At 49.4% G+C, this 27,708-nt stretch overlaps 1 protein-coding gene across 1 annotated transcript in view; it reads left to right on the top strand.

The window, feature by feature from the left end:
* ZBTB7C (zinc finger and BTB domain containing 7C) overlaps positions 1-27,708 on the top strand; it is a 146,483-nt gene that overhangs the window by 54,616 nt on the left and 64,159 nt on the right. Inside the window, exons 3-4 of the mRNA XM_050329933.1 lie at positions 3,116-3,212; positions 20,055-20,112. Coding sequence (XP_050185890.1) covers positions 3,161-3,212; positions 20,055-20,112 — 110 coding nt within the window. The 5' untranslated portion in view covers positions 3,116-3,160. The remainder of the gene's footprint in view (positions 1-3,115; positions 3,213-20,054; positions 20,113-27,708) is intronic.

The raw sequence follows: 27,708 nt of genomic DNA, 5'->3' as shown, positions 1-27,708 counted from the left end.
AAAGCACATTGTTTTGCCCCACCTGCCCAGCCAAATAATCACAGAAATGCCTCGGGGAGAAAGGGAAATGGCATTCATAATCAGCTGGGGGTCTGGTGAAAGACCATATATCACGGGATTGTCAGTGAAGTCACGACACTGGCAACACTGAACTAAGGATTTTTTTGCTGGGGCTCGTGTTTTCTTGGCCTCGCTCAATAAAACAAAACCTGCCAAAGCAGCAGCAGCATCAGCAGCAGCAGCAGCGAGCTCCCAGTCTATCTGTTCTCATACTCCCAGCCGCTTCTGCCTGAATTATTCATGTTTGGTAAGTGATCTGCAAACAGCTCCTGTGATCTCCCTGTGATCTGTGGGTATGTGGGACTCACCCCTGCTTAGGTCAGGGCATTTTCTTGTTTCCTTCCCCGAGGCAGGGAGTCTGTGGGAATCTCCAGATTCCTCGCCCTCCTCCTTCTGATTAACCGAGCCCGTGTGTTTATTATTTACGTGGTAGGATTTGTTCAGCTGTCCCAGGCACATGGTATTATCAGTGGATAAGTAAGGAGGCTCCCTGAGAACATCTGTAGTTGTTGCCTGACAAATCCTGTTGTATAAATAATATTAGGGAGCTGCAGAGGCTCCTGTAGGGTAAATAGCCTTGTGACTCAAGGCAGCACTGCCAACTTCTCACCCAGCTTTTCACCTGCATGTGCATCTCAACAGAGATTTACTGGGCTGGTTTTTAGTATATAAAACATATATGTATGTTGAAGATTTGAAGATTTATATTTAAGATGTCCTGGCTGATTGTAAGGGGTTTGGACTAGATCACTAACCTAGTTTGGTCCTCCAGTTGTTTTGTTTGGTTTTTTTTTAAGTTTGGGTTCTTAGTTTAAAGGCCCCTTCAAACCCAAATGATTCTGATTCTATGGTTCCAATATATATGTATATATGTTATGTGTATTTGCCTGATTTCCACAAGCTCTTCTCTGTCTTTATATTTTCTTCTGATTTGGGCATAGAAAGAGGTTGGCAAAACTGGTGAGAAGGGCAGTTTATGGTCAGGTAATGGGCAGGTATTCTGTGTACTTTGCTATCCATATCATTGATGAAAAGGGCCGTGTGCCTCTTCCACCAAATACACCCCAGGTACATCTTGGATCTGCTCCTCCAGTATCATCTACCTGATCCCAGCATGATGCAATAAACCACTCTGTATTTTGGGAAGAGGACTGGAATGCTTTGGGAACCTGTTTCCAAGTGGAGCTTGCTGATGCTCTGAGATGTGACCTTCCCCAGCTGAGGGAGTAGCCTCTGGTGAAAAAAAAAATCATTTAGGTTACCTGCTTCTGTATACTAACCCTAAGGAAAACCTGTGCCTTGCCTAGGATATCCCTCACCTACGACATCTCTGGGATACAGCAGCGAGTTTGTTAAAATGTCCTGTCTCTCTGCATTCTGGAAAGAGGATTTTCTATTAAACCTTAGGGAAATTACTGGCCTTGTTAACTAGTGTAGAAGTAATGAACCACAGCAGGGTGGCTCGAGAGATTTGGGCCCTCGCTTTGTAAGGCTGCATTGTTTCTTCAAATGAGAGAAATAATTTAAGCAAACAAACGAACAAAGAATTTCTGGAAATTAAAGTACGGTACAAATGGGATGATTTGATCATCCTCTGCTTAATAGGAGCAGTGCAGCGAACAATTGCGTGGTCGACCTCAGAAATTTATCCATGGTAACCAGTCACAGGAGAGAAAAATAGACAGCCTGCCACCAACTTGGTATTAAAGTTCTATTTTCTGTTTTTTCCACGGTTGTGGGCCAGTCAGGGACTTTCCATGAGCAGTCAGCACAGCAGAAATCCCCTTCTGCTCCCTAGCAGACACTGCTGCTGAGCAAGGAAAGGTCTGATTCTGGTTTTGAGCTGATTTTGGCTTTAGTGGGTTTTGGTTGCAGTTTTCAGTGGGATCAGGCAGGAGCAGACCCTCTCTGCCAAATGCATCCTGCTGGGCCAGGGCTGTCAATAGAATGGGTTGGGTTGGGAGGGACTCTAAAGATGATCCAGTTCCACCCCTGCCATTGACAGGGACACCTTCCACTAGACCAGGTTGCTCCAAACCCTGTCCACCCCATGGCTGAGGCATTCTTGTGGTGGAGTCTGGGTGCAGGAACCTCACCTTTGGCTTCATCATCTCTGAAAGGTGCTGGGTGTTAAATCCTCTATGGGATTTGGGGTCTGTGCAAGCCCTGCGTGATCCCTGTGGCTTCGGGCGGGTTTTGCAAGAGCCCAGAGGAAGGACAGAAAGACTCCGGCAGGTTGGAGTTCATCCAGAAATAAATAAACCAGAAATACTGGCCCTTCAGGCTCAATGGTCTGTTCCTCAAAAGACAATTTTGGAAGGGATCTCTGTGCTTTTGTTCTTCCATTAGGCAACCGAGGAGAGAGCGCATTGTTTTCCTCCCCTCATCCGTTCCCCTTTTAGGGAAAGAAGGAGGACTTGGCCACTGTGAGCCAGGCATCTCAGGGGACCTCCCAAAACAAAGGGCTGTGTGCAGGAGTCATCCTGTCCCCGTCATCCTCTTCCCTGCCTTCACCCTGCACTTGGCACGGCCGCACCCGCCCGGGGCTGTCGTGCCGTGCGCGTCACTGCCAGCCGGCAGGGAGCTCCGAGGGGTGTTCCTCGCCCTCCTCCCTGGAAACACGGATAACTCCTCTTATCTCCAGGTTTATCACTTCCCGTAGACTTGGCAGGGCAACCCCGGGGTTTGTCTTGTGCCAGGAAGGCGTGTGAGCTCCGGGGTGGTGTTGGCGGCGTAATCCGTGTCCGGGTGCGGTGTCTCGGGTAACTTGGCGCTCCCGAGGAATGGCACTGAGGGTGTTCCTGGTTGTGGATTGAAGCTCCATGGGCACATCCATCCCGGTGTGGTTTTCCTCCTGTGTGCTGAAGGCACCTGTCCTGGATCTGCAGAGAATGCCTGTGGGTTGGAGAGCATCTCCTCAGCCGTGGTCTGCGTGACCCTTGAGTTAGTTCCCCGTACAGGACAATGGGGCAGCACATGGAGCTGAGCTGGAATGTTTTTGGGGTTTTTTTTTGATAAATACTGGACTAAGTCCAACCTGTCTTGTTTTGCCCAGGCTCCAAGGCTGACCCTGCTGAGAACCCCTGAGATACTGAACTCTATGAGCGGACACCACTTGACTGCACTCAGCACCTTTCAGGACCAGGCCCTAGGTAATTATTCTAGTTCTCTACCTGGATGATGGGTGAAATTTGATGTTCTGGGTTATGCAGACCATCTGAAATGACACTTCTTGTTGTTCATCCCATGAATGTGTGGATTTTTTTTTTTTCCTACTAAAGGTTGTCACTCTAGATTAGTGTCTTGACACTGAAATAGTACCACTGATCCCTCAGAAATAAAGGAGTACATCTGCTTTGCTTCCAGAGGAGGAGTCAGAATCTTTTGGGTTGGAAGGGAATTTAAAGACCATCTCGTTCCAACACCCCTGCCATGGGCAGAGGGACACCTTCCACTAGACCAGTTTGCTCCAAGCTCCATTCAACCTGACTTGAATGTTTCCAGGGATGGGGCATCCACCATGTCTCTGGGAAACCAGAACTGCTGGATCACCATTCTGGTAATGGTCCCCAGCTCTTCTGCTTGGGAAGTTCTCCTGAAGTTGACTTGCAGAAAGCTGTAAAAGCAAAGAAACAAGTACAACAGAAAGTTTTCACTCCCATCAGAAGCAACCAAAGGCTTGCAACAACAATATTCAATGAATATTGGATGCTTGTTCAGGTCAGACTCCTAAGAAGTGCTCAAAACCTACAGGTTCAGGAGCCTGCCTTTTAAAATAAATCCAGCATCTATTTTCTGCAGAAAAAATAAGTTGTGAAAATCTTACTTACCTTGGTTTACGGTAGCTGCATTCTCTCCTCCAAAGCAGGCATCACTGTTGTGCCTCTGAGAAACTTTTAGTCTTTGCTCCAAGGATAGATGGAAATCAAAGAGCCTAGGACCAAACTCTGTCCTGCTCTGCATCCCCATGGAGGTGCAATGTCAGCCCAGTGCTTTCCCTGAGGATTTGACCCAGTCCTATCCCAGCAAGACCCACTCAGACTCAGAGCATGAGCTCGAGAGGCGAGGATCTCAGGGGTGAGTTTTAGGAGGAGTAAGGAGGAAGCCAGCAGGATGCTGTGGAGGTTGCTCTGCAGCCCTAAGGATGAAAGATTTCCTGTAGGGTTGGCTTCCTGAGCGCATTGATACTCCATACGAAATTCCCTATGCCAATAAAAGTATCAGTCAACAGAGGGTTATAATTTTTAACCCCATCTGCTTAGTTTCCCCCCCCCTCCCCTCCCCAGTTAATAAAAAGCAGCTTTGCACTGATTTCAGCAGAGGTTAAAGCCCAGCTCCCAAGATCAGGATGGCATGAGGGCAGATGGCGTGTCGCTGGCTGTTCTCCCAGAGCATCCTCTCTCCGTGTGGGAACAGAGGGCTTTTCTCCATCCCTTGCAGCTCTGTGTGGTGACATTTCAGGATCCAGGCCTGAGGACTTTGACTGGGTTGTTTCCTGTTTTGACAATCTCTGTTTCAAATACTCCATAACACAGCATTGTGCAGGGAATTAAAACAAACCACGACCCGTATCCTTCTCTTAAATATTGTGGTGGGGAGCTAAGCTCAGGTTTCCAGTGGGGAGGTAGAAGACATGGATGAGTGAGACAGGCTCAGAAAGCGAAGGAGAGGAAAATGAAGAATGAGAAACAAGAAATATATTCTCCTTCAGGGTTGCAGTGTGATATTCCTCCCCATCCACTCAGAATTTGCAGGCACGGGGGTGCTTCCTCGGTGCTGAAACTCATATGCTTTGTGTTTAAACTGCTGCTGTCAAAGCTTGGAGAGTAACTAAAACAAAAAGGTCGCAGGTCAAGTGGATGTTTTCCAATTGACCGGAGCGCAGTATAAATCCTGGGGAAGGAAATAACCCAACAAACATCCACCAGTCCTGTGCCTGCATCCCCTGTTCCAGTGTTGGCTGCTGGTGGCAGGTCCTACAAGGACGCGCAATCCCGTGGCAGAGACAGGCAGGCTCAGCATCCTGAAACATTCCTCAGGCAGCATTCCCCTCCCCAGTATATATATATATATATATTTTTGTGCAAATTTAACGGCATCAGATACAGGTTTGATCTAGGTCAGCGATTAGAAGGATCAAGAGGTTGCTTCAGGCGAGTGTGGTAGGAGAGAAAGCGCCTGCCTGTTGAGGACCTTGGTCTTGGAGCTCATCCTGAACCCCTGCAACGCATCTTCAGCTGATATTTGCAGGCTCAGGGGATTTGGGCAGGTGGCTCTCCCCGAGGAACATCAAAGCAAATGTGTCTCTGCCACCGCTTCTTCGCCTTGTCCCTCTCACAGTCCCCCCCTGCCCCGAGGTCTTGGTGTGTCCAAATGCTCTTGGACGTGTTGTAACCTGAAGATAGGGGTAGATAAAGGCAAAGTGTTCTGGGAGCTCTGCCAAGCCAAAGCCACTGAATTATTGAGAGATCCGTATCTCGATAGCGGATTTATGCTCTATAACAACTTCTAAGAGAAAATATGGATGTTTGCAGGGGCAGATTGGGGTAGTCCTAAGAAATGGAGCTCTCCTTTTTGAATTGCATTGCTTTTTTATTATTATTATTAATATTATTTTAATAATAATAATATTTCCGCAGTGAAGCCATATATGAGAATGTTATTTGTGTAGGAACTGGAAATGAACCTGAAATGATCAGCGTATTTTTTAAAGGCACTTTACAAGTCACTTGGCATTGGAAAAGGTACAACTATCCATCAAAGCAAGGCTTGGGGATAAAATAATTAGAAATCACACAACCATAGCAAAGGAAGATTAGTGCTAAAATTAGAAGCCATAAAGTTGTTTTTAGATTAGGCTGGAATCCGGGCAGGCTGCTTTATTGTACCGTGTTACTTTAAAAAAACGCAAGGTGAGAGGTGTGAATTGTCTGCATTGGGTTGTGTCACAATGGTTGTGACTGTTAAGTGGGATGATCTACGAGATGATTTTCAGGGGAATCCTTAGGGGATGGAAGTACAATCCCTTGGGAAATACGACCAGCTGCTAAAGGAGCTGACTTTGGTGCTGAGCTCTTCTCCCAAAGGATGTCCCATGAGGTTGATTTGCTCCTGGTTTTGTTTCAGGGTTCTAGTGGCCAGATACCCTTCCACGGTGCATCCAGAGGAAGGCAGTGGGATGGCTGGATGAGGAAGGGTCTGCGCCTTGGTCACAGGTGTGAGTTGGGGCTGCTGTGGTCCCCAGACCTGAGCTGGGTCCTTGGGGCCAGACAGCAACACCAGATGGGCAGAGCCCATGGAGCTTCCTCACTTCATTTGTCTGCTGGAACTGCTTATTGGTGAACAGGAATGAATCCTCTATCAGAGGCAAACACAAAAATGCTCGGTGGACAGGCTGGGAGAGCTGGGGCTGTTCAGCCTGGAGGAGAGAAGGCTCTGAGGAGACTATAGAACCCCTTCTGGTGCTTAAAGGACCTCCAAGAGAGCTGGAGAGGGACTTTGGAGCGATAGAACACGAGGAAATGGTTTTACACCAAGAGGGGAGATTCAGACAAGATAGACCTAACAAATTGTTAGTGATGAGACACTGGCACAGGTCGATCAGAGAGGTGTATGTTCCATGTGTAAATACCTTTAGGAAAAAGTGTCTGCGTAGTAAGAGGCCTTTTGATGTAGCTGGAAAGGCATAACATGAGCAGAAGATTAGAGGACAAGGTCAGGCACAACCAGGTGTTTTCACCATGGAAGATGCCAAGATCTCTGTCACCCACAGGAAGGTGACTTCTTCAGTGCTGGTGCCTTTAAATGGGGAGTGGGGGATTCCTGGGAGAGAAACCCGAACTTTGTGGCATGTGCTGCCTAAATGTGGACACAGCGAGGTGGAGCCTTGCTCCTGGTCCCTCCAGGTCCTCCTGGTCCCTCCAGAGGTACCAAATGGAAGGGTCTGAGGTTCCCTACTGGCCAGGAGGCACCGGCCCCCCTGCGACCACCCACAGCATCTTGTTGGCACGCGCGTTTCCCGGTGCCTGCAGGGGGAAAGTGGAGTTGAGCAGACTGCCTGCTCCCCCCAGCACAGCTCCCCGCTGTGCCTCCAGCTCGGTGAAAGCAGGACAACTCCTCGCTGACTCTTTGTAGCCCAAGAACAGAGCCTCGGAAAAGTCCGGCAGCGGGAACTTTACTAATTCCGGCTAATGACTCCGAAATACTGACTGAGGGGAACAATTGCACATCATCAAAAGGCACAGACAAAAGGAATGCGCTGTATTGTAATAGCAAACGGAGCTGAATTTGGTCTGATGGAGCACCTTTCATATTCCAAGCATTTCAAAGCCCTTTGCAGAGTAATGAGCTGCATGCTGACAGCAGGCCCCGTGGACCAGGCTTTATGTGCCCAACAATGGCTGGCACAGTTGTTGGCAGAGGACCTGCTCGTGGTGGGAGAGGGGATGGTGGCAGGGATGCTGGGGTTATCCTGCGCTTTCCTGGGTTTTTTTCAAGTGCTGTTGGATCTCTAGGCTGGCGTTTGGATGGGCACTGGAGGTGATAGGGCAGGACTTGTTGGTCTTTCGATGTTTAAAGGAAACTTAGGAGAAAGATAGAGGCAGACTTTTTTAGTGGTGTCTGTAGTGAGAGGACAAGGGGTGACAGTTTTAAATTAAAAGCAGGGAGATGCAAACTAGATAGGATGAAGAAAATCTTTATGATAAGGATGGTGAGGCACTGACATGGAGAAGCTGTGGCTGCCCCTGGATCCCTGGAAGTGTCCAAGGCCAGGTTGGATGGCTCTTGGAGCAACCTGGGATAGTGGAAGGTGTCCCTGTCCACGGCAGGGGCTTGGAACCAGATAATCTTTGGTCCCTTCCAACAAAAACCATTTTAGGATTCTGTTAAACAGGGGTGGACAAACATGCTCTGACACATATAAGAATCCCTTGGCACAGCTGAGAGTAGACCTCAGTCTTCCAGGTCACCATCTGGTCCTCTAATCTTGTGGTCCCCGTGACAGTTTTCATGAAGGCCCACATACAACTTCAGCTCTTTAATTTTAGCTAAGCCAGAATAGCACTGGTGCAGCTGTGGGAACAGATATCTTAGTCCTGAAACTATTTCTGTGGCAGGGAAGCTTCTTGTCCATTGCGAGGAGAAGAAAAGGTTAATTGCTTTTTTTTTTTCCTTTTTTTCCTTTCTTTTTTTTTCTTTTTTTTTTTTTTTTCCAAAGAGGAAATAAATGTACCTACCCCACCCTAAGGGGACAGCACAAATCTGTCAGCCGTTGGCGGGTGGGGGCAGGCAGCTGGGCTGCATTAAGGAAATCACCCTGGGGAGGGAAGGGGTTGGGGGTCATGGGTGGGGGGCCTTGGCTTCCTGCCCAGAGCTGCAGGCAGAGAGGGGGATGCTGTACTGGGCTGTATTTCCAGAGACCAGGCTCTAATGCTGTCTGCAGAGCCATAGAAGCACAGAATGGTTTGGGTTGGAGGGGACTCTCCAGTTCCACCCCCTGCCATGGGCGGGGACACCTTCCACTGTCCCAGGTTGCTCCAAGCCACATCCAGCCAGGCCTTGGACACTTCCAGGGATGCAGGGGCAGCCACAGCTTCTCTGGCAACCTGTGCCAGGGTCTCACCAACCTCACAGACCGCAATTCCTTCCCAATATTCCATCTAGCCCTGCCCTCTGGCAGTGGGAAGCAATTACCTGTGTCCTGTCCCTCCATCCCTTGTCCCCAGTCCCTCTCCAGCCCTCCTGGAGCCCCTTTAGGCACTGGAAGGGTCTCTCAGGTCTCCCTGGAGCCATGGGACTTGTGATGAGTTAATCTTACCCAGGTTTGGAATAAAAGATCTGTAGCAAAGCCTGGTTTAGAGTTAGCAAATGAGCTCAGGGGTGAGGAATGAGGTCTCAGACCTTGTCCCCTGTGAGCCAGGTCCTTCACTGCACCTGCTGACTAAGACAACCAGATTCCAGCGGCCTCCTGGCTTTGTTGGAGGAGCATGCAGGGTTGGTGTTGGGTTTGCTGCATCACCCTCATCCTAGCAGGTAAGGGAGGATATGGGAAGCTGGCTAAGATGCTTTGGAAGCCTGGATCCTCCTCGCCCCATCTGTGTTTCTGTGCTGCCTGTGCTCTAACTAGGCCGGGCTGGTGCCATGGCAAGGCTTCCTCTTGCAGGCAGCAGTCTTGCATGCTGTCATCCCACAGCGGGGGTTTGATGGTGTGCAGATGGACTTGCTTCCTGCTTCCCTTCCCATCTGAGGCTGGCCAGTGCTGCTTTCCAAGCAGGAATATCTCGATGGGCCGGCTGAGCATCTGCCTTGGCAGGTAGAGGCTCTCCACGATGACCCAACCTCGTGCAGGTTATTTGGGTTCCACTTTCGAACCAATGCTCAAAGGAATTTATGAAGAGCTAACAGTTCAAGTTTCCCTGGGAGCTGATTGCAATAAAAATACTCAGAGCCCGTCCAAATTTTTCTTGATTTTCGTTTATATCAGCAGTGGCTGCTGTGAATAACTTGCACTCAACTTCTGAGCATAGTAGGGGGCAGGTCATCTCTGGAGGCTCAGGGGAGATTGTGCCCAGAGGAAGTGAAGGTGGAGCTGATGTTGGCCCTGGTGTTGTGTTTGGGGTGGATTTACATCATTGCACTTAGCCACATGGATGCTTTGCCTGTGGTTCTTGTTTCAGTTGAATGTTGTGGCAGGGACGGGAGGGAAGATGTTAGGAAGGCAAGTATTGGATTTATAATCCCAAGCCAGCACTGTTTGGTCTAGGAGAGCACCAGTGGAGTCTCAGTGGTGTTTTCCAGAGCAGGGGCAGGCCTTATGGGGCTGTGGAAAAATGCTGTGGGCATTTTGCTCCAGGGCAGAGGGGGCTCTCACTGCTCTCTCCAGCACAGCTCCACGGCAAGGGGCTCATCTGGGTTTTTTTTTGCCAAGAGGGTTTCCTTGCCTCCTGTCTGGGATTCACCATGTCTCTGAGCTTTTAACATCACTTCATTCTCCCTCCCTGCATCCCATGCCCCTGTCCCAGATGCATTTGTTTAAGTGGCTTTAATTAACTTATATTTTCCTGTGCGTGACAGTTCCTTGAGGCTTTGGTAGCTGTTTTCTGTCCTTCCACAGTTGTCACTGACATGTAGCACTTTCCCTGCAGACCAGCCTTCAAGCCTACCTTGTTTTTTCCCTGCTCTGAGGGATTATTTTAACATGCTGAAGGAAGTGGTTTCCATGTGAGCATTGTTACGCACACTCAATTGATTATTAGGTGTGATTTTCCCGATCCCTGCTGGTATCCACAGGGACTTTTGAGTGAGGAAGGCAGAGGGGCGTAGGATGATGGTTTAGGTCAGATAGATTTATCTTCATGAGTGACAAGACTGATAACTGTGGAGTGGCCTGGCTACAGGTGTTATCATTTGGGTGTCTCCTCAAGAGTGAAGGTTAATGTCTTGCCACTACTGATCCATCACGGTGTTATCTGCAGGATTTATGGGTCTTCTTGTGCCTTTCCAGCAGAAGTGGGTTCAGTTTTCCAGAGCTCAGAGCTAGGTACCTGCCCCCTGGTTGCACCAGCCGTAGCCATCACATCAGCAAGCCCTTGCTGTCACGGATTTGTTTGCTTTCAAACTCAAAGTTAGGAACAATTTCTGCTTGTTATTATATAGTTTTGTGCTTTCCCAGTGGTGGAATGTGGGATGGGTGGGGATAAGCCCCATGGTTGAGTCCTCTCCCAAGGGAAGGCGTCACAGAATGGTTTGGGTTGGAAGGGAGCTCGAAGCTCACCTCATTCTGTCCCACTGCCACGGGCAGGGATACCTTCCACTGGACCAGATTGCTCGAAAGGATCAGGCAGATGAAGGCAAGACAAGCCTTGGTTCTGCCTTCCCAAGGATCACCCGAGAAATGTGATCAGGAGGATGGAAGGGAGCAAGGAGGGACTCGGATCTTAAAGTAAAATCTCTTGGCTGGGGGGAAAGAAGAGCAATAAATCCAGCAAATTAAAATGAAAAGGCAGCTAACATGAGTGACAACTGTACAGCATCAGATAACACCGCATCCTGAATTCCAGTGGGATAGGAAATATGAAGCAAAAATCAGTCAGGTGCTCCCAGATAGCGATAAGGAAAGCAATTCCCATTTACCGGTAGAAATAAAATAAGAGGTCCTGATAAGCCCTCCATGACTAGACTGGATTAGGGCTCTAGCTGTGAAAATTCATTACAGGCATGCAAAAGAATGCGTATCGGGCCGAGCTAAACTGGCTACAAACACCATTTATCTGGAGAAGAGATGATTCTCTCAGAATAAACAGATTTCTTTCAAAGGGAAGGCGGGGTGTCAGGGGGGGCGTGTTGTGTGATCTGACAGAAATCTATATTCCTGCCTTGTCATTTATTATGCAAATAAGTCTCACACCTCCCTAAGCCATGAAGGTTGAGTTCACGTTGGAGTTTTGTGCTGGAAGAGTGATCTTAAGGGACTCCAGGCTGGGGTTCCCTGCACACAGTGCCAGTAGCTGCTGGTTTCAGGGAGGGCTCTGATGGTGAGAACTGCTGGTCCTCGTCAACAAGGGTCATGAAGTTTGGCCAGATGTTTTCAGGATTCCCATAAACAAACCCATTGCTTGGCATTGTTTTCTACTATTTACAGTGTTTGACTTTTAATTATGGTATTATATTTATTTTTGTGTTGCTTGATATTATTCTGTTTTATTCTATTCTACTGTGCTCACAGAGTCACAGAATCACAGAATGGTTTGGGTTGGAAGGGACCTTAAAGATCTTCTAACTCCAGACCCCCTGCCACGGGCAGGGACACCTTCCACTAGACCAGGCTACTCCAAGCCCCATCCAACGTAGCCTTGGACACTTCTACGGATGGGGCATCCACAGCCCCATCCACAGCACCCACATTCTGTGGGCAATACATTATTTTATTTTATTTTATTTTATTTTATTTTATTTTATTTTATTTTATTTTATTTTATTTTATTTTATTTTATTTTATTTTATTTTATTTTTATTTTTATTTTTATTTTATTTTATTTTCCCATTCTGTGTGCCTGGGCTGTGTGCAGAAGGGAGCCCATGGCATTTTCTCCTCTCTCCTTGTCTTCAGTCCTCTTCTTTTTGGAATCAGCACCCATTAAAGCTGCATCACTCTGCTGAGTAGGGCTCAGTGGAGCAGGACACATTGGAGCTTCAGTGTGTGGCTGACTCTGAGGTGGTTGTAGGTGGCTGCAGACACACTTAGCATGATGTGCAGGGACTGAAACGTGACCTAACACCTTTTGTTCTAGCAATTACATCTCTCAGGATGCTAATTTTAGAAACAGAATCGAGCTGGTAGAAGCCACAAGTGGTGGATGAAACCCTGATATTCCCTCTGGTGGAGAGAGGGCTGAGCCAGTGTTACAAGGGTGAAAAACAAAACAACACAAAACAAAACAAAACAAAACAAACCAGAAAAGGATCTCTAGAAGATTTTTCCTGAGAAGAAGGCTGTGTTTTTGGAAAGGCTCCTGACGAGTTATTTCCGTGTGAACAAAGCTCCAAAGGTGGAATCCTGACCCACAAATCCACCGAGATCCCGTCTCCGAGATGGACTCTGGGTGTGATGCTTGGAGAGTAGAGGGATCCAGGTGGGACAATGTATGTGTTCTTAAGCTGGTTGCAGGACACCCAGAGAACTGTGTTATGGCAAAACACATGCAAAGGGCTTCCCTAAATTCTTGATCCCACTTTTCCTAGGTACCTTCTCCTCACACCAATCTCTGGTGATCTTAGGAGGCCACAGCAAAAGGTGGCTTGTGATGGGAGGAAAGGGACAGGGGCAGGTCCTTGGGTGAGCAGGAGGGACCGAGCACTGAGCATCTGCTGTGGCTCAGGGGTGGTGCTGGCCATGGCATGAATCTCTCTTACTTCTTCGGGGGCATTTTGTGCTGGTGTTCTTTTGCCTCAGCATTTCTGTGGTGCTGGGCTGGCCAGTGTGTCTTGCAGTGCTCTGGAGAGATTCTGCTAATGGGATCTGACCTGATGGCTTTGCATGTTTTAAGTAAATTAAACACAGCTGCTAGGAAAATCCAGTAACCTTAACAGCACCACGGGCTCCGTTGTCTGCATTGTAATTACAGCGGCAACCGCCGGGAAGTTCTACTTTCTGGTTTATTTTTAAATAACTTCTGAGCCACCCTTTGATCAGCTACTTCATCCCCAAGTCCTGCCTGTCCTCTTCCAAGGTTTAACCCTTGCTGCTTCTTCAAGCATCCATCTCGTCAGAGTTTTAGTCAGTCACAAAGGCAAGCGGCTGATTGCAAAAAAATGACTTTCCTCCCCAAATATATCCTGTAATTTTGAGCTGAGGGTGGATCTGGGTAGAGTTTTGAGCCAGAGCTTGCAGGGTGAGTGCAGACTGCAGGCACTGAGTGGTGTTTTATGGCTCCTGGGGAAGTGCATCTTGAAATATGCATATTTTTATTCTGCTTTAGCCAAAGCCCTTTGTACCCATTCAGAGAAATGGGCTCTCTGTCACAGTGACAACACTTCGATGAGAAGCGAAAGGACTTAGATTTATGTAGGAAGCAAATTTAGGAGCCTAATTAGTTTTCCCTTGTCAACCCAGGGGTGGAACACATGCCTGCAAGAGCAAATGGTCAGCTCGTGGCACGGGCGTAGCTGCATCCTCCTCCCCTTCATTAAAAGCTCACACCATCTTCTCTGTAAGAGCTGCATGGCTCTAAATTTCTGGAGGAAATCCAGGACTGGGCAAATGACTTGGGGTTTTGGATCAGAGTCTGCAAAAGGGCTTAAAAAACAGCTGTATTTTAAGCATGTCCCAGTGTAAGGAGGTTGGCTAAGCATCACAGGATGCTGGTCCCACCTCGAGGGCGGCGTGTTTGGGGCACCAGAGCTGCTACATCCAAGGCTGTGTTATATTTGATTATAGAACCATAGCATGGTTTGGGCTGAAAGAGACCTTGAGGGCCATCTAGTTCAACCTCCCTGCTATGGGCAGGGACACCTTCCACTAAGCCAGGTTGCTCCAAGCCCTGTCCAACCTGGCCTTAAAGACTTCCAGGGTTGCCCAGCTTGTCTGGGCAACCTGTGCCAGTGCTTTACCACCACCATTATAAATCATGGTTCTGGCTACCCTTCATCCTGCTGGATGAGCTGTCTCACAGAGGGTTCTTCCAACAGAGGCATTTGCCAGCTTGTCTTCCAGCCTGATTTCTTTTCTTTTGAACTGGACTGCCCAGGGCAGGCAGATGTCAGCTGTGGTGCCCTGGTCTGCTCTCCCCGTCTGCTGTCAGCAGCACATCGTGGTGCATTTGATTTGGGTGAAAAAACGTGATTGAGGTTGTAAAGTTTATGAGATGCTGCGTTTTATGGTAAATTTTAAATTGACACAGCAATCAGGAGCATTAGAGTTTGTAAAGGAAAGTCGGTGTGATGTGTTGCAGAACACAAGGTGGTAATTTCCTCTCTTATATTGGTGCTATCAACAGCAAAGAACGAAGCAGCTGCTTCTTGGAGGATTGAATTTTTAATGCATTCATTTAACGTAATTTATAGAGCATTATTTATTATGTGGGGGTTTCCCCCCTTTACTGGCTTTCCTTCTCTGTTGCTGGAAGAGTGCAACACTGTTTTACCTACAGCTTCTCACCTGTAGATTTCAAGGCCTTTCCAACCACAGCCAACACTGCTGTTTCCATTATCACACAGGATGGGGAAAACTGAGCACTGGAGATTGGAAAGGATGGCAGCCCAAAAGATGCAGCCAGGCCCCTCCTCCTCCTGGGCGTGATCCACACACTCAGTTCTTCCCAGGCTGGGAGGGGTGATCTATCTCAGGGCATTTTCTGATGGAAGAAACAGTCCATGGCAGCAAAAAACCATCCTCCCAATCATCCCAACCACTCTCCTAGGCAATGAAATGTCCACGCGTGTCAAGGCGTGACAGAAATGGGGCCACCCTGCTCTGCCCACTGACTGCTGAATGTCACTAAAGGAAGCTGTAGCTTCGTTTTTTTTAGATGGCAGAGGGGCCAGTCTGTCATTTCACTGCTGTCAGAACACCTCAGATGCTCAAGCTGGGATGGGAAGGCAGCACCTCATTGTTTTATCCTAATTTTCACTGAAAACAGGGTTCACCCTCATTTCTGTCTGACAACACCACAGTGTTTGCCTGCAGCTCCAGATTTTGCTAGAAAGTAGTTCTGGCACCTTCCTGATCCACTAATGTGTCTGGTGAGGTGAAAGACTTTTGAGAGCATATGAAGGAAATGGTAAGAATCCTCTGGGAGGAGTTTGGGGTTACCTGGGCATGAGGGGAGATATGAGATGAGCTCTTCTCCAGGCTTAGGCTTGTTTTTGTGGTGTTAGCTTTTTAGATATACCAAGAAGATGTAAAAACAACTGGTTGAAAAAGTCCTGGGCATTTTAAAGTAATATTTGTTGGGGATTTATTGAAGATGGTGTAACACAGCCTGTAGCAGCATCTGCTTCCCAGATTAACAGAGCGTTTGCAAACAGCACTTTGAAAGCAACCTCCAAGATTATTGGAAAACTGGAGAGCAGACTTGGTGAATGATTCATGACATGGGTTTGCATATCAGTTGTTCCTTTTCCTTTCTTTGTCAAATTTATTTATTTCAGTGCTATTATGCAGGAGCCACACAAACACTGGAACCATCCTGGAAGTGCTGATGTGCCAGGATTGTGCTGCTCATCACAGCAGGGGCCTGAGAGTGCAGAGCTGGAGGGCATCCTCATCCAATGCAAATGGGTTTTATTTTGGAGCTGTTGAAACTTGGACCAGGAGCTGGAGGTGGGCTGCAGTGGGAGATAAAAATATTAACTCGGTGCTAATCTCCTGTTAGAGCCGGTGGATGTTTGATCAGTGGAGTCTGGAGGGCGTTTCACACCCCAAAATAGATACTGATGTTTGAGTAACTAAATGGCTCACCAAACACCCCAGACCATGCTGGCTGCGTCCCCATGGACTGCAGTAAGAGCTGGGACAGCCACCACGTGTGTAGGTCACGATTCAGCTGCTGAACACAGGTATCTGGTTTTACCTTGAGACACATTGCTTAGTCCCCATCTGTGAATCAAGAGGTCCAGGGTCATATCTGGAGGTGCCCTGCATGGGTCTTGGATAGCTTGGGGAATCCAACATGCCAGTTAAATCCAGGATTTGCACGTGGGCACCCCAACTGAGACGCCCTAATCTGGAACTGAATCCTACCCATCATGCCAGGGTGTGGTACAAGTTTATCAGGCTGTCCCTGAGGATCCCCCCCTTGGCATGGACACAGGGAAGGGCATTCCCATGGTCCATGCTGCTGGCTGTCAGCCCAGGGCTATCCTGTGCTTCAGGTGAGCTAAATTCCAGCTGCTGGCTGGTCAGGGCTAGAGCATGGGTGGAATCCTTGGGACTCCACTGGGAGTGTGTGAGTGCTTGTTCTGTTGAGGGCAGGGGTGTTCCCAGTGTGGACGCCTTGGAGAGAGTTCTGGGGCTGCTCAGCACGAGAAGGACATGGAGCTGCTGGAGCAAGTCCAGAGGAGGCCACAGAGATGTCCAAGGGCTGGAGCCCCTCTGCTCTGGAGCCAGGCTGGGAGAGCTGGGGGGGTTCACCTGGAAAAGAGAAGGCTTCAAGGAGACCTGAGAGCCCCTTCCAGGGCCTAAAGGGGACAAACTTTTTATCAGAATCTGTTGCAATAGAACAAGGGGTGGTGGTTTTAAATTGAACAATTATATTACCTGTTATGAAGTTTTTTGCAGTGAGTGTGGTAAAACATTGGCACCAGTTTCCCAGAGAAGCTGTGGATGACTCAATCCTGGAAACATTCAAGGTCAGGCTGGACGGGGTTCTGAGCAACCTGATCTGGTTGAAGGTGTCCCTGCTGATGGCAGGGGAGTTGGACTGGATGGTCCTTAAAGGTCCCTTCCAACCCAAACTGTTCTGTGGTTCTGTAATAAAGTCTGTTTCTTCACATGGGGTTGGTCTCAAGAGCAGGACAAGCCTGGCCTATCACCAGTTTGTTTGGGAACTGTCTTATCCAGCTCTGCAGCCCACCCTGGCTGGGGGATGGAGAGGTCAGTGCTCTAAAGAGAGGCAGAAGCTCCACTTAGAGAGACACATGGTGAGAGGAGCAGACCCGAGCGAGCTGATGTGGCATGTTAGGGATACATTCAAGGAGGGTAATTAGAAACTTCAATGTCATATCCAGGAGGGTGTGTTCGATTCATCTGCAAACCACCCCAAGAAGCTAAAAGGGGCCTTGTGGCTGAGGGGGAAGCCACAGGCAAGCCTGGTTGATCTACGGCTTTTCATTGCACGTGTGTTCTGGGAACGGGAGAATGGAGCCTGGGCTGCTCTCAGCAATACCCGTCCTATTTTGGAGACTGCTAAAAGGGCATCAGGGCATCCTCCTCAGCTCCCTGTTCACTGGCTCAGAGGGTGGACCATGACTGTGGTTGTTCACAGCCTCTGTTCTTCGTGGCAGTGTATCCTCAGGTGGCACATCTTCACGGCTTTTAAATCTCTCCAGGCATGGTGACTCTACCACTGCCCTGGGCAGCCTGCGTAGGGCTTGACAACCCTTTCTGTGAAGAAATTTCTCCTCATGTCCAACCCAAACTTGTCCCGGTGCCACTTGAGGCTGCTTCCTCTCTTCCTGTCGCTTGTGAGAGGACACCAACGCCCACCTGTCTACAGCAAGGTGTTGCTTTGCAAGCTGTTGTGTCCCTGAGTTGCCCTTGCTGTGGGGAGCAGCTGCAGTGAAGGACCCGTAGAGGGAAGGAGAATTTAGCCAGAAGCTAAAGCTGAAGCCCAGCGTTGATACGGGGAAACACAGATCCAGCCCCTGCCCTGGTGCCGGGAGGAGGTTGTGCATCAGCCTTAGCAGAGCTGATGAGCCTCTGGAAGGAAGCCAGGACATTGCAGGAGTTTTTGCAGCGTTCCCCAGGAATTTTGTCCTGAACAAAGATGACGGTGCCGGCCCACGTGGGCATGCTGATGGCGGCCTGCACGGAGCTCTTTGCCCCCTTGCTGATCACTTGTGGCTGCCGAGTGGCAAACGAGCCATTAGTCCTCAGCAGTGGCAGTTCCTTGTCAGCTAATGATCTGAGCAGGGCTGGGGCTAAGGAAGGAGGTCGTGCTGGAGTGCACAAGGTCAGAGCAGCTGGATGCTCTTGAAAGCAGATGGACTCATTAGCTGCAGGGAAATCCCCTTCCTGGGGCTGATCGTGGCCCTGGTGCTGGTCTGCAGCCACCCTGTGCTCCCACCTGTGCTCCATGCATTGCCTGTTGCCTAAATGTCCTCAGACTGGTGCTCGTAGAAGCATGAGAAGGAAAATTAGAGGCCACCACAAAGGTTGCCCTTCGTGGTTTTCCCCCGTTCCTTGGGTGTGCGTGCACAGCAATTATCTTACCAGTTCAATAGGCTGGGTAGGGTGCTCAGAGCCCCTCAGCTCCTCCATCCTGGGACAGTCATCCAGGTGTCAGCCTCCCTGGAAAAATGTTGTTGGCACCTTCCCATGAAAATAATGAGGGTGAGAATCCCATAAAGGCTGACTCAAGGTCAGTGGCTCCATCTAAAAGTAATGAGTGGGTGGGAGAGGGATCCCAGTTGCTTCCCTGTGTCGTGAGTAATGGGAAATAGTATTGGTGGACCCTGCCCTGGTAAACCCATTGCAGGGTCTGCCTGGAGAAGGAAGGAAATTGTGACTGTTCCCTTGCTTTGCAACCCACTAAGCCTTGGCACAGAGGTCCCTTTTCCCTTGCAGCTTCCATGGGTTGATGGCAACCCCTTGACCCTGGCCAAAACTCAGGTGCAAACCCAGGTTTTAAGGACAAGGTGTGAGCTGGTGGTGCCGTTTTGGGGGAAATACCGCAGGTCGTCACTTCTTTGGCGTGCAAATGCTGCATCCCCATCCGACTGCCGCACCACATGAGCCATTTCCAGCTGTGCACTCCCATATCATATGTGCCATGGTGGTCTTCCTCTCTGCCCTTACCCAGGAGGAGACCTGGGCCACCCCCCCAGGCTGTGCTAGGGGCGCTCAGGACCCCGTTAATATGACGGCTGCCTGCTGGTGGGGGTCTCAGTCCTTGAGGTTGTGCTGAAGTGGAGTCAGGTCCCCCAAAGCACCCTCCCGCTGATCTCCCGCATCAACCCTGAGTCCTGCCCACCTCCAGGCAAGCTGCTGGGCCACCTCATCCCTCTACAACCACCCTGTAGGTAACCTGTGTTATCAGCCACCGGTGTGTTTTGTCATCTCCTCTGGCACGTGCTGGTGACAGTTCCACTCACCTAACACCTCCCACGTGGAGGTGTCAGCTTCCTGCTTGGAGATGCCAGCCTGTTGGGAGACACTGTCTCTATCATGTGCAAGTGGTGGCCAGGAGCTTCTGTAGGGCTCCATTTCTCCAAAGTTTTTCCCAAGCTAAGAGGGACAGGAGACTTTTACAGGCAGAGCCTGGGAGGGCACTGGCCACACACTTTCCCCCTCTGCACCCCAGCACCTCTGGGATGTGGGTTTATTGCAGGCACCCCTGTGGGTACCATCATCTCTGACAACTGAGCTGTGGTTGCAGAAAGCCCCAGGGAGCTGATAATCCCACGGGGACCAAAGCATAATGTTTAGCTGGGGGGTGGGATGGGCGAAGCAGCCAAAGCTGCTTGGATGTGATCCGTTTCCGGAGCGTTCATCTCCCAGCTGTCACAGGAGATGTGATACAGTGGGAGGACGGGGTGGGTTTGCACCTCCATGGCACGGTGTTGCTAGGTGATCTTGTGATACAGGGGAGGGTGATGAGCAGAGGAACTGACCGTGGAAACACGTTTGGTGGGAGAGCAGGAGCAGGCCTGCCTCAGTGTTTCCTCACTGTGCCAGCAGAAGGTGTCTCCAGAGCTGGCCTTTCTTAACCAGACACTCAGTCCTGGGTCTGATGGAGGTTTTTGTTCTGTTTCTTTCTCTCTCCGTTGTTCCTTAGGAAATGGTCAGAGGAGCGGAGGGAGCGTCGCCGATTTGAGACAGAACCAAGGGTCCTGGTGAGTACTCATCTGGGTGAGCTTTGTGTGGAGAGCTGGCAGCTCCTGGCAAGCGGGACACAAATCGGGGTTGTCTTGATATCTTTCTGGGGTCCTGGGGGTCTGATCCTGCCCTTCAGTTAGCGGGATTTGCTGCGGGAGAGGAGGTGGTTTTGTCACATTGATGGATCAGCGCGAAGCATCTTTACCACCACCACCACCACCACGACTCTCTGCTGTCATCAGCGACCGAAACTCTTAACTGCTGTTCCTGTAAATCCGTAGAAGATGCTCTCATGAACATGTGTGTGCTGAGTGCTGCAGTGCTGGAGGGAGCAGGCGGCAGAGAACGCTGGCAGCTGCACGGGAGTGCGCCGAGCAACAATATTTGCTGATGCTTGGAGTGCTTTTGGCTGTTGTTGTTCTTGGCCCCGGCGCAGACCCAGTCACGGGGCTGCGATTCTGGGTGACATTTCAAGGTCCTCTCCAGACCTGTTTTCTGCAGCTGTCGCACAGGAGGCTGTGAATTGGATGCCTTCCTAAAGGTCTTGAAGAGGAAGAAAGGAAAATCCTTTTTTTTTTTTTTTTTTTTTTTAAATCATCTGAGCCGGTTCAGATGTGCCAGAGCCAGATCCCGAGTTGATGTTGCTGAACTGAGGTATTTCGCTCCTCTCCTCTTGAGCAACTGCCTGGTTTGCGCTGGCCAAACCCTCAGCAGAGCCGTGCTGTGAGTCCCCCACAGGTTCCCATCTGTCAGGGACTGAATCCCCACATCTCCCCTCCGGGCCCCACACTGCACGTGTGTTATGGACGCTGAGGAGCATCTCGCTGCTGGGTTATCACAGAATTACAGAACCACGGTTTGGGTTGGAAGGGACCTTTAAAACTCATCTAGTCCAAGCCCCTTCCATGGGCAGGGACGTTTTCCAGATTGCTCCAAACCCCGTCCCACCTGGCCTTGAACACTTCCAGGGCTGGGGCAGCCACGGCTTCTCTGGGCAATCTGTGCCAGGGCCTCCCCACCCTCTTCATAAAGAGTTTCTTCCTTATATCTCTTGGGTCTCTGCTATTGCCTGGACAATGTGGACGTGTGAGAGCAGTGCTGGTGGTGGGTGAATCACAGGGAGATCCAGATTTTAAGACACACCTCAGCTCCTATAGTATAAGCATGAGTTTAGAAGGGAGAAGTTGACACAATATGGTTTCAGGAAGCTATCTTCAGACATTTAAAAAGATAGAGGCCTTTTGTAGTTAGTGGAGATGTTTTTATCCCACGTTAAATCTGATCTAGTTTGGGCAGCGCTCTAGGATGAGCAGAAGCCTGTCCCTCTCCTCTGGCTGCAGGAGCAGCCCAGGTGAGGGGATGGTGTGTCTGCAGGGTCACCTCCTGGCAAGGCAATCAGGGAGGGTGCTGAGATCCTGCTTTCCCCCAACACCCCCTCAGCAGAAGAATCTGAGAGGTGATGCTTTGTTCCCTGAAATTATCTCTGCCTCCGAAAAAGGCTGTTCAGTGCCTGCAGGAAAAACCAAACTCCTCTCTGGCTCCCACTCCTCCCACTGCTTCCATTCTGCCTCTCTGCAATCAGCTAGAAAATAAACCCAGACTATCTCCCTGGGAGAAGCAACCCTCTTGTCTGTAAACAGGGCAGCCTGGAAGGCCACCAGCTGCAGAACTGAGTGCCATCACCAGCCTGGTGAGGCTGCTGGGCTGTGCTGCCCCACCCCAGGAAGCCCCTTGCACCCATCTTCTCCCAAATTCCAGCTGCATTTCCCCTCCCTGCACCCCAGCCCCTGCTCTCCTGGCAGAGATGGAGGACCAGTGTGTATCTGGAGCACAGGATACTTTATCATGCTGGCTTTCCTGATTTACACCAGCAGGGGTTTGGTCCCCTGAGCTCCAGCAATCCTGAAGAGATTCAGCTTATTAAACATCCGTTTGCACTGTCTTTAGCGTTAAATAATTGGCTCCTCAGCATATTTGAGTTGGAGGGTATCTAATAATCCTGTGAACTATCCATCATGCTCCATTATCATCTTTCCACTCCTGCACTGGCTGCCTCGTGTCAGCTCCGCCTGGGGTTTACAAATAGATTTCGTTTCTCCTGCAGTTTTCCTCCTTTTCTTCTGTCTCATCCTCTCAAAGGAGCCATTTCAGGCTCCTTAAAATTTGTGCAGACGCTCCCATCAGCATCTTTCTGCTGACTTGTGAGCGATGAGTCCCATCCATGTGCTGGCTCCGCTCCTGCCGGAGCCCCCAAACAAAAACTCTCATTTAACACAGAGGAGTAGAATTGTTATCTCGATTGAAAGAATTTCAACCTGCAAACTGATAAATCATCGCATTGTTGGAGCTTCCCTGTTGGCTCAGAGGATTTGTAGGACAACACAGTAATGACTTGTCAGCTGCCCTCCAGCAGACCAGCACTGCAGCACTCACACACAGGGCACAAGCCCCATGTGTCCTGATTGTATTTTAGTAAGGATGCCTGAGAAGGCTCCTAAAAAACCCTCCTAACCAGGTGGGTAGTGTGAGAGCTGAGAATAGAATAGAATAGAATAGAATAGAATAGAATAGAATAGAATAGAATAGAATAGAATAGAATAGAATAGAATAGAATAGAATAGAATAGAATAGAATAGAATAGTTTGGGTTGGAAGTGACCTTTAAAAGCCATCTAGTCCACCCCCCACTGCAATTAGCAGCCACATCTTCAACTAGGCCAGGTTGCTCAGAGCCCTGTCCAGTCTCTATCATATTATTTTTGGTACCTGTTGCTGCTACTGCCATACCAGCAATGGGAACTGTGCTCAACATCCTTTTAAAATCAGGCTTGTGCTCATCTCTGTGAGTCTGAAGCATCCTGGAGGAGAAGGATGTGTTGAGAGATTGTATCCTTGTGGTTCAGATTTGCTTTTAGAGCAGATGCACATATTCCCATTTTTATAGGCTCTGGAGCTGCTGGTGGATGTTTTGCCAGTATCAGGAAAGACACAGCTAGGTTTTACTCATGAAAAATTAACTTCTTCCTTTTTATATGGCTTAAGAAATGGTCTTCCCAGTGAAATTTTGGGATTATCAAAACTGGTTTTAGGGTGTCAGACTGGGATTGCATACCAAGACATAGCACTGGGGCAGGCAAGTAGAGCCATAAAAAAAGGACCAGTCTCTCTTACAAACATCTTCCCACATAGTCTGAACACTCTTTTTCTGAGTTGTTCTAGACACATCTTTTGCTTCTAGGGCATAAAACATGCAAGGCGAATTCCAGCAGCTTCAACCCATTTAGGAGCTCTCCAGTCCATACATGAAATTCTTCTACCCAGTCATTTCTAGATCACCCTTTAAAAAAATCTCTCCCAGTTCTAACCTGTCAAGAGGGGATTAAAATCCCTCAATAGCCACCTGGTTCTTCTGTTAAAAACATGTCGGTGTGATTGTCTAAAGGACAAAAACACTGAATTTTGCGCTGAGATGTGTTTGCTTTTGCAAGGATAGGTTTCACTTTGCATCCCTCTCCTGGGTCCAGTATATTACTGGGCCAGAGCCATCTCTGAGTGAGGTTGCAGCAAGCAGAAAAAGAGGGAAACCCCCACCTGTAAACACAGCAAGTCACTGTGCAGCAAGAGGTATCAATTCTGGTTGACACGTGGAGGAGACCACGTGGTGTAAAGTCCCACACACCTTCAGCAGAGGCGGAGATCTGGCTACTTGAGACGTTTTCAGCGTCTTAAGGACTACAAGTTTTAGTTCTCCAGGAGAGGCGTCACCGTAAGACGGAACCCTCGCTGATTCCTGCGCCTCTGCCCTAATGCCATCACTCTCCCCCCTTTTGCAGACCCTCGTAATGACATTCCTGGTCACACACACGCACGCAAAAAATACTTTATGCAGGGAAAATGAATCTGGCTTCAGCCGGCTCTTGCCTCCTGCTGCGGTTGCCTCCAGACCCTGGCTCGCCCAGGGTGAAATGGAAAGGGGAGTTAATGTAGCAGGGTCATTCCTCACTGCTGAATTGGTCAGCCGTCTACAGAGCCAATTTCTGCAGCTTTTCAGTGGCGTGGTAGACCCCTGGGTAATATTTGCCTGAATGGAGCCCTGAGTGTTTAAGCTGTGTTGCCAGGAATGGCTGTTTTATCCTATGCATCTGAGATTTCAACTCATCAGACATGAAGCAGGTCAAGACTCTCGTGCCATTGTGTGCATTACAGCGAACAGAACAGAATATGCTTGATAAAAGGGAGGACTTGAAAGAGATGCTTCTTTAGACCTGAAACTTTCAAGTCCCACAATGCATCAAAGACCCCTCGTATAGACTTTGAAAGGGGCGAAAGGCATTGCCTAATATTTGGAGGAAATGAATAATAAAGCGTCCCAAGTGCCTGGAAACTAATTTAGGAGTGCACGTTGCACTGTATTGCCTCTGCTGGATTCGCTCCCCAGAAGAGTTGCTAACAAAAGGTTTAAAAAAAAATAAAATAAAATTACGTTTGGAGACCAACTTTTCTGCCTTGAAATGCCCCCTTTTTTGTAATGTTTCCTGGTAAGAGTTACTTATGAAAAGATGAAACACAGCCCGTGCTGCAAACACCAGGTCTCAAATGAAGCTTGGGAGCCCTTAAGGTTTCCCACCATTCCCCTCCCTGTCACAGCCTTTTGTTCCTTCTTGTTGAAAGCATTGCTTGCAGGATGCTTGCAGGATGCTGAGGCACTAACTGCTCATGGAGTTTAGTCATATCTTAGGGGGAAAAAAGAAAAAAAAAAAAAATCAACCTGTTTCTGTGGCCTCTGCTTTTGTTCAAGCACAACCACCTTTGGGTACAGTTAGGACTGCTCTGTGGGTGACCTACTGCTCCTTGCAGCAGGAACTGGGAGCCTGGTCCTGTGCTGAAGGTAGCAGTTACATTTCTGGTATCCCCATGGATGCTGAAGGTGCTGTTTGAAGCCTGAGGTACTTGTTGCAGAGTCACAGAATGGTTTGGGTTGGAAGGGACCTTAAAGGCTATCCTGTCCCAACCCCTCTTCCATGGACAGGGACACCTCCCACTATACCAGGTTGCTCCAGGCCCCCACCCAACCTGTGCTTCTTTCCAGATGGCTTCTTGCCATCAGTTTGTTTCTGAGGTGCAGTGATTCCTAATGCAGTGGCGTCCAAGGCTCCCATGGGATTTGGGAGCTGCAGAGCTTCTGTGTGGGCTTCTGCCTTGTATCATGAGATGAAGTGTGGCTGATGGGGCATCCAGCCCATAGGCCTAATGGCTCTGGGGGCGTGGGATTCAGCTTGCACTGATAACCTGCTTCAGAGCAGGGCTTCCCCCTGAGAACCAAACCCTGTGGCATGCAAACTTGCTTCAGATCCCATGAAGTGATGGGAGGTGAGGATATCTGGGTGTCCACAAGGGTGTTTGGGCACGAAGGGCTCTGCTGTCCTCCTTGCCCTGCCCTTGCCCATCCCTGCTGCCTGCGTTTGTCACATCGAGTTCCACTTCTGCCATCTGTGGAGATCAGTTAAATTTGAGTGCTTTCTTACCTGCTTCTCCCCCAGGCCACGATTAATTGAGGGCAGGAGGGCAGGCAGGAGTGCTCAGGCAATATTTACAAGAAGAAGGGGATGTTAATGGGTCACTGGGGCCAGACCGGTGGGGGATGGAAATGATGGGCAGTGTGGGGGGGGCAGTGAATCTCCTGCCAGCCCCAGGGATGATTAAAACCTCAGCTTTGTGTGCAAGTCAATTAAAATTGGACTCCTCTCACAGCCCTCCACCTCCTGGTGCTGTGGCTTCTGTTTCAGTGGGACCTTCTATAGTGGGAGAAGAGCGGGATGTTAGGGTGGAGGAGGATGCCTGTGAGTTATCAGTCACTGCAAGGCTGGGGGATGGACAACTTTTAGCAAAATAATGTTTTCTGAGCTCAGACCAGCAGCTCTGTTAGGCTGGGCCCAATTATTTTAATTATCAGTTACCAGAAAGGTGGTGGATGTCCCACCCTGGATGTGTTCGGGGCCAGGTTGGACAGGGCTCAGAACAACCTGATCTTGTGGAAGGTGTTCCTGCCCATGGAAAGGGGGCTGGACTAGATGGCCTTTAAAAGTTGATTTCCAACCCAAACCGTGGTTCTGTGGGCCTGTTTAGCATTTCTCCACTGCGTCCTTCGTGAGCAGGGTGTGTGCAGTCGTTGGTTCAAGGCACTGGTGGTCTCAGCCACAAAACCCGGTTGTCAGATGAGGCACAAAAGGTGGTGCACAGGGGTGACACACCAATTCCCAGCCTTTCCACCACCTTTTTCCTTAACCCCAGAGAGCCAGGCGGCGAAAGCCTGGCCCGTCTTTGATAAAACAGTAATCATAAACCAGGATGATTTCTCATGTAAAGGGGCTTGGCAGCACTGTGAGGGGGAGGTTCATGCCCTGACTTAACGACACATCAGTGCCCGGGGACTTTTTAGTCTTGTGCTTGGGTTTTATGATCCGTATTACTTCCCTTTTAATTTTTATTGCCTCGCTTTAGTTTTTGATACAGTTCTGGAAGCACCTCGGTGGGCAGGGACGGCTCTGCCGTCACTGACTGTCACCTTGTGGCTTGACCCGCATTTCAGGGAGGAGCAGAGGGGCTGGACGTGGGCTCACCAACCCTTTAGTGGTGACACCCCTGCCTGTGTCAGCCCTGCCTGCCACTGCTGAGAGCTCAGAGCTGGGTCCTGCTGATCTCCAGTGCAGCCACATCTGGCTTGGCCACCCCCTGGACAACCTCTCAGCCTTGAGCTAGGGGAAGGAGCCTCTCCAAAACATGTGCAGCAGTAGAGCCAGGAGGAAGATCTTGGTCTAGGTCTCCTTTCTGAGGTGAGGCTGCACAAAATTGGTGGCTGCTGGGCTCATGGTGTTGTTTCCTCCCATTCCTGGGCTGGGCTGGGCTGCTTTCTCCTGGGCTTCAAGATAAGCATGGCAGGACATGATCTTTTCCCCTGCAGAACATCTCTTTCAGGGGATCTCTGGCCCATTCTTGGTTTCCTAGGACACTGCTGAACTAGGTAAGCAGGTAGGCATTGCTGCTGGCTGACTCTGGTTTCTCCCTCCCAGAGGATCAGAGGAATGTTTTCTTCTCTTCTGTGTGTGCCATCCTTGCTGTAGTCCTGTTTCTGGTTTGCCACCCATTGCAGAGAGAAATTAAATTTTCTCTAGCGTTATTCTGATGTACAGAGGTAGCAAAATGTGGACTATGAGGTTCGTCTGGGAAATCGTAACACCTCAGAGGCACAGGGGGTCATCCACGCTCTCCTGAACTGCAGCTCTCAAACCCACTTCTTTCAGGTCCACTGGTGACTCTTGTCTCAGAATAGCTCTGGATAAGATGTGCTGTCAGGGGAGGCAAAGGGAAGGGATTTATTTAGCTTGACTGGGAAGCTGGCACTGTCCAAACTTTATGGTAATGGGGTGACTTCTGTTAAGGAGACAGTCAGATTGGATGGGTTGGCACCTCAGAGTGAAGGGACACCTGCCCTGGGTGTCTCCTGAGGCTCACTCCACGCCAGCTGATAACCCATGTCATTTAGGAGAGGTTTTACTCCTTGCTGCTTGGCATTTCTGCTCACTGCTCCGGGACAGATCCAAATCCCACTGGCAT

This window comes from Myiozetetes cayanensis, unplaced genomic scaffold (assembly GCF_022539395.1).
Source record: "Myiozetetes cayanensis isolate MyiCay16 unplaced genomic scaffold, myiCay2020 scf4, whole genome shotgun sequence".
In the NCBI taxonomy this organism is placed as follows: Eukaryota; Metazoa; Chordata; class Aves; order Passeriformes; family Tyrannidae; genus Myiozetetes; species Myiozetetes cayanensis.
The sequence above is the reverse complement of the archived record's forward strand: the minus strand, read 5'-3'. Positions and strand labels throughout refer to the sequence as shown.